At 42.2% G+C, this 6,685-nt stretch overlaps 1 protein-coding gene across 1 annotated transcript in view; it reads right to left on the bottom strand.

The window, feature by feature from the left end:
* Positions 1-1,964: 1,964 nt before the first annotated feature.
* Positions 1,965-6,685, bottom strand: part of tinagl1 (tubulointerstitial nephritis antigen-like 1) — a 22,210-nt gene continuing 17,489 nt past the window's right edge. The window contains exons 11-12 of the mRNA XM_041955276.1: positions 5,450-5,495; positions 1,965-5,178 (exon numbers count right to left, since the gene is read on the bottom strand). Coding sequence (XP_041811210.1) covers positions 5,011-5,178; positions 5,450-5,495 — 214 coding nt within the window. The 3' untranslated portion in view covers positions 1,965-5,010. The remainder of the gene's footprint in view (positions 5,179-5,449; positions 5,496-6,685) is intronic.

The following is a 6,685-nucleotide window of genomic DNA, read 5'->3' as shown; positions in this document are numbered from 1 at the left end:
TTCACAGCACCAGGGTTGTAAAAATTGAGGAGGTGAGGCTGGTGGTCATATTCTTATTCATTCATCCTCTCACATGTGAATTATTAAATTTTGAGCAACTATCACAGGATTTTTGAACACAATAAGTAGTTTGAGTGAATCTTGAGAAGGATTATAGTTAAAGATTGAAAAGCATGAATTGTTCTCCAGGTCGAAGTCCTGGTCTTTTCTTCAACTCAGAAAATCACATTGCAAAAAAATATATGTTCAAAAGGTATGGCTGCCAGGGGTGGATTTTCAGTGAATGACCCCATCTCAACAGCAGGAAATTCTCTAAGAAAAAAGATCGACTATGAGCTTGTGAAATAGCAACAAGACCAAATGTGTACTTAGAGTTGATGTGTAACTTAACGTGAGCAATGCATTCACTCGCATCCCATTAAAGAGTTTCACAGGTGAGTAATTGCATGCAGGAATGCAAGTTGAAGTCACTTCTCCAAGGCGTCTGCGCTGGACGCAGCAGGTCTGCTCACCCTTCTATTAGTGTTTGTTGAACGTGGTGTCAGTGAAGTGAGAACACCTGGTCGTTTTCACTGACACAGCCTGTTGATATACAGTATGTGACGATTCGCTCAACATGGCTAATTCAGCAGACCTGCAATTTCTCCCACTTCAAACAGGAGGGCGTCCTCTCTCCGGGGTGGAACGCTCGCCCTCTCTGAGGCAGATGTTCACCCAGGTGTTTACACTGAGGCACAGACATGCAAAACACACAAACACATTTACACGCCAAAATTAACTCGAGGAGAGGGAATGGTATATTTATGTGCTGTGCTGTGGAGTGGAGATGACAATTATTATAATGATCAAGGGAAAGTTAATGTTTGTCGTGTTTTTGACAGGAATGCTGAAAGCTGAAAGGAAAGCACACATGACAAGAGAGACTGTAACTCAGGGCTGCCCAAAGCGGGGCCTGTGGGATAAGGCTAGGCCATCATAAAGCTTGATTTCAAAAACTACTTTATAAGACTAATATAAATCACTCATCAAAAGTTTGGGCACCCGTGCTGTAAGTGCACATGCGTTTGTATGGGTCTGTGCCATGTGTTTATATCTATGAATACTTAAATATAGCTTTTACTATTGTATCTCATGAGACATCACAAATTCAAAAAGCTAGATCCAGAGTGCTGCATATATATTTTTCAATCTACCAAAAACAAAACTCCATGAATATAGAAAATCAACAACTTTCACAATCATATCGTCATTGTCTGATTTGTTAAATTAATGGCAAAAGCATATAATAAATAATTAATAGACAAATAACACACTTAAAGGCATCCAGATTCGTTTTTGATCATCTGCTCACCAGAATATTTTGTTTTGTTTTTTTTTGATGTGCCATTTCATTAAAAAAAAAAAAGCTGATGCTCCTAAATCGGTAAAGTATGTGGAGTCCAAAAGAAATGAGACTTCCTTTTAGTTTCCCCCAAATCACACATCTCATTCAGTCTGTTTCCTCGTCAATACTTTTGAATCTGCTTCCCTCTATGAAAGAATATGTGCAACTAAGTACTTTCATAAACATCTTTCCTTAATTTTTCATTGGCTTCAATATGGCACACAGTATATCCTGCATGTGTAAATATCTATACTTGATTATGCATACTCTTTGGTCTGGTGTTCTTCTGACTGATGTTCAGAGTTATTGCTCTCAGTGATGGAAGAGTACGCTGACATAGCAGGACCTTGTAAAAACTGTCCTCATCCCACCCGGCCTAGTCCCATGGAGCTTCCCCCTGAACACCCTGCACCCAGACCCTCCCATTGTGCCTCACTGATCCCTAACGTTCCCAGCAATCACACACCTTCTGTACCATCTAACTTACATACACTACATGCACACATTTTTTTTTCCCCGGATCATCTCGCCTCGTTCCAGCGTTTCAGGTGCAAGTGTTCACAATGAGCCCGCGTGGTTTTGGAAAGACTTTATTGTGCCGCACATGTGAACACGAATGTGGTATTGCAATTTAGTGCACACAATACAAGAGACAGAGAGATAATAAAACATTGCACAGGAAAAAACAAAGAATAAAAGTATATAATTTACACATCTTGTCATAAATAAGATCTACACATCAGTGAATATGGAGTGGTTCATTTTACATAAAATACACAACTTCTGAGTGGATGTCTGCTGCAGCTCCTGGGGGGAGTTTGGAGGAGAGGTCGTGTAATTAAGTTAAGATCAATCTCTATGGAATAGCTTCAGGTTTTGCAGAGAATAATTGGCAATTATTATTTTTGGTCCCATCTGAACCTTTATCTAAAAATACTCAGAATTAAGGCGGCATGTGTTGTTTGCGAACATTTCCTTGGAAATGCTACAGCATAAGAGCTTTTCCATGTGTGCGGTGTCATGTGCATCATTTAGGTCCAGGCTAACAATGAGCCTGAATGAACATTTATCCAACATACTGCAAGCAAAAGAAATGGGCATTGACAACAAGATGTCTCTGCTCTGCGGAAACGAAATGGTTCCATCTTTGGTCAGATTTCAATATTCAAATGACTTGTTTGCTTTTTTCACCAGTCTGTAACCTGTTTGTAACACACACACAGAACTCATGCATCTCACACTGATGCTGCTCTTGAGGTGGGAGGTTCTGAAATATGCATTAATTAATATTAAGGCTTCCCAACTCCACTGGGGAAAATATGCGTAAATTGTAATGAAACAAGCAAGACCAAATCTGTGCACTTTGAGCGAAGGCTGCAGCACAGTAACACAAACCAAACTCGCAGCTGAAGTTTTGTCCATTGATCTTTTTCTCTCTTGTAAAGGAGCTATAGCAACATGCCCACAGAGGAAAATATACTGTATGAGAAGAATCTCCTTCTTTCAGCCAACAGAAGATTAATCACTCTTCAGACCAAAGAGCTGTTTCACATTGTCATTGGTGTCATTTATTGTAAACCTGTTGTGTATCTCATGTTGTCGGGCTGCTCTTCATCACCCCCCGCCCTCGCTCACTTTAGAATGAAAGCAAAGATTGAGTACACTGCATGAGAAACATGTTGTAATTGCTTATCTATCTACATCCCCTCCACCACATTGCACATTGCCTGTCCATCCAGACATTGCTGTCTGCTTTTATGTCTATCTGCCTATCCAAGCCTGAAGGAGATGATACGGGGACCCTAAAGATCACAAGACATGATGATATAGAAATAGAAAAGCCTTTTGAAGTCACAGCTGAAGCACAACAGGATGTAATTTAAGGTAAGTGGCAAGAATGCACCGTGCTTTCCTTTTCAAGTGAGGCCGTGCTCCTAAAAGATCTGAAAATCCCTCAATCAGCCCGCAACCAGGTGAAATGAAGACATAAAGCACTGTGGTACTGCAGCAAAGATAGGCACATGGCTGATAAGTTGACACATGTTAAGCTTTCCAGCAGAAAACCACGAAAACAAGAAATACAATATGAGAACATATCCGGTGTTTTGGCGTTCGCTAGGCGTGGCTTTGCATGTTTATTACACATGAAATGTATCCAACTAAAGGCTCTGCAGTCAAATACTGTAGCACAGACTGGACTTTAGCAGCAGTATTACCCCCCTCATCCTCCTCGCTGTGGTCAAATAAACTAAGTAGAAGCGCAAGCAGAAAGGCGACTGAGTGATGAGTGTGTTATGAAAGTTACTACATACAGTACATCTTTAAACGAGTAGTAAAATAAAACTTCAAAATATAACTGCAACACAAAAAATAACATCTTTAGCTCAAATTGTAACAGTGTACACAGAACAGAGCAAATGAAGACTACTATACACAAACACTTTCTTTCGCAGTGCTCAAACCAACTCTGTTTCTTTAAGGCATTACAATCTGTTCAACCTCTTACCGCATCAGTGTTGTATTGCTTTCAAATGAGACGGCGGGGTCGAGCTTTTATTAATGTGTCAATCATTGGGAACGGTGTCTTTTTTTCATCTAGTGTGACTGAAAATTATTGATTGAGAGAGAATGATACATGTTTAATCTACTGACACTGTGCTTCCCGGGATAAACGTGTAGAAGAACGGACAAGATTTAGCCTGTTTCATTATTAAACTGTTTTCAAATGTCCAATGGTACAGCATTGGGAGTCATTTTGATTGCTGGTTACGGTTGGTGGCACTGTAAAACGTCCTAAAAATGAAACTTTTGTAAAGTTATACTCCACATCAAACCTCATGCTGCTTCCAGTGTCAGATTCTATGTTTTTCCTGGAATGTGTGAGAAACTCTACCGCCTGCAGCTGCTAACTCTATACAAGTGTCCTCTCTAAAACTGAGGGAACGAGCCGAACCGCGCCTCTGTATAGTCAACAGGTAAGCGTCAGAAAGGTCATCTGTGATATATCGTCATGTTACACGGTTCGGCTGGGTGCGTCTCTCTGAAAGGGTTGGATGTCTGATAGTCTGCCTCTCAGATTTCCTCTTTTCCAGCCCGTCTGGATTATCGATTTAGAGCTAGAAAAGGTTCAGGTTGACAAAGAAGCACAAAGAAGGATAAAAAAAATGGGATTGAGCTTCTCCTTCTGTCATCACCCAACTTTGACATGAACACGTGTCACCGGATATTACGCTGAGGATTCTGGGAAGTGTGGTCTTTGGATCAGTAGGTACCTGAGGAGCCTAATTGCAAGGCATCGTAGAGGAGCTTTAGCTTGGTTGAGTTGTTCTTTGTGTTTTGGTGCCATAAAAGTTGTGATACAGGGAGCGTGGGGAGGGTTGTTCTCTTAAACAGTTAACGATGGAGGAGAAGAGGGGTTGTATTGATCCCCAGAGTAAAGTAAGGTATAAAAAAGAGAGGGTTCAGGGGCTCTGGGGTTGATTTGCGGCTGTCCCAGCCAGCTTGATGGGTAAGGGGATGTGCTGAAGTTCTGAGACTCTTGGTGTGGTTCTCCTCTGGGGCAAAAACCAGCTATAGTTGGGATAAAAAACAAAGGCCTCGGTGGGGTTTTAACATCTGTTGTGTCTCTAAACATGTCGGCGATGGTGGTGGTGGTGATGGTTGTGCATGTCCTCCATCGTGATCCTGCCCCAGACGCCAATCACAAAGGTTTCAATCTCGCACTCGTTGCCCCCGCGAGCAATGCGGAAGTAGCCGTTCTCTCCCCAGTTCTTTCCCCAGGAGTTGGCAGCGATCTGAAAAGGAAAATACAGTCAGACTTAATACAGATGATGCAGATTTTAAGCAGACAGCAGGAAAAAAAAACAGGGCAAACGCTCCCTTTAAAATCTCCATTTCATGCATTAAGAAAGTATGTTTCAACCAATTAAAACCCAATTTGGGCTTGAAATGTACTTTTTAATGTAATAGAACAGAAATTTTAAAGTTTTTTTTTCCATTTTTTAAAGACTTGGAACCTGAACAAGAAAGGCTTATGTTTATTTTGCACACTGACAAAAATCTTACCCAATATTTTTTTGATGTCCCATCAAAGTTTCTCTCCTCGCCCCACCTGGTGCACAAAGCAGAGAGAATGTTGCTCAAAATTCCCAAAAAGCCAAACAGCAGCAAAATATCCTCAAATACAGACATCAAATGAGCTGTATCGCCATTTTTAAAGTATGGATGTTTACCAAGAAACATGTATCCGAACCCTTCTTAGGAATGTGTTAACCCAGGACACGCTTGGCATTATTGATGAAGAAAAGCAGGAAGAAGTATGTGTTCAAGTGGGAGAAAAAAAAATCTCTCATCTTGTTAACAACATCCTGAAAATAGAGTATTTATGGCTGGACGGCGCCTCCTACATCATTCCAATCCAAAGAGCATGGAATTTCCCTTTTCCTCTGCCATTTCTGTTCTCCGGACATGAGACAGGAAGGAGAGGGTAGGTTACGAGGAAGTGAACACCACCTCAACCAATCAATGCACAGGCAGCAGATAACAACGCCGACGACGTAAAACACACAAACATACATGTGTGAATCTGAACCGAGAGGCCTATCTTTAACCTTCTCCCTCTCCAGCAGCTTTGTTCTCAGGAGATCTTGGCAAAGGCCCATGAATTCCCATCATGCCTTGCACTCTTAGCTTAGCTCACTGCCAACTTTTCAGACGCCCGCCGTTTCAGCTCGTCATGATCAAAACATTCTCCCAAAGCCAATTCCCATCCTGTTTTTGCACTCCAGGCCTTTCGTTTCCCAAGAGACTCCCGGTGTCCAATCGTTTGTTATCTTTTATAAGGGAAAGGAATGCTGGGAAATAGAGTGTCTGCTGTCGGACTCTGCCAGCTCAGTAGCCCGCCACCATAACACTGGCAGATAGTGCCAACCTTCTATCAGTGAGTGACTTTATGATCCCAGTGTTCTCTGACTCGAGTCAGACGTCACACTAACCAGGAGTAGACACACTAAAAACAGCTTGTAAACAAGAGCAGCTGACTACAATCTGAAACACACTGGGTAGGTGAGATTTGAGAGCAGGGGCACATACACACCTGCATATGTGTGTGTGATTCCATATGCATGCCTGCCTGCCTGCATATTTATTGGCACGGACAGAGCCAGACAGAATCGGACCACTGCTGATCTCTTATCTGGCCTCCAATCAGCTCACTTGCTCACTCGGGGACAATGATGGGCATACCGCTGTGCCCATGTGCCCCCGCCCTTCCCCTGCACCCCTCAGCCCACCCCTGACCTC

The sequence above is a fragment of the Chelmon rostratus genome, chromosome 16 (assembly GCF_017976325.1).
Source record: "Chelmon rostratus isolate fCheRos1 chromosome 16, fCheRos1.pri, whole genome shotgun sequence".
In the NCBI taxonomy this organism is placed as follows: domain Eukaryota; kingdom Metazoa; phylum Chordata; class Actinopteri; order Chaetodontiformes; family Chaetodontidae; genus Chelmon; species Chelmon rostratus.
The sequence above is the reverse complement of the archived record's forward strand: the minus strand, read 5'-3'. Positions and strand labels throughout refer to the sequence as shown.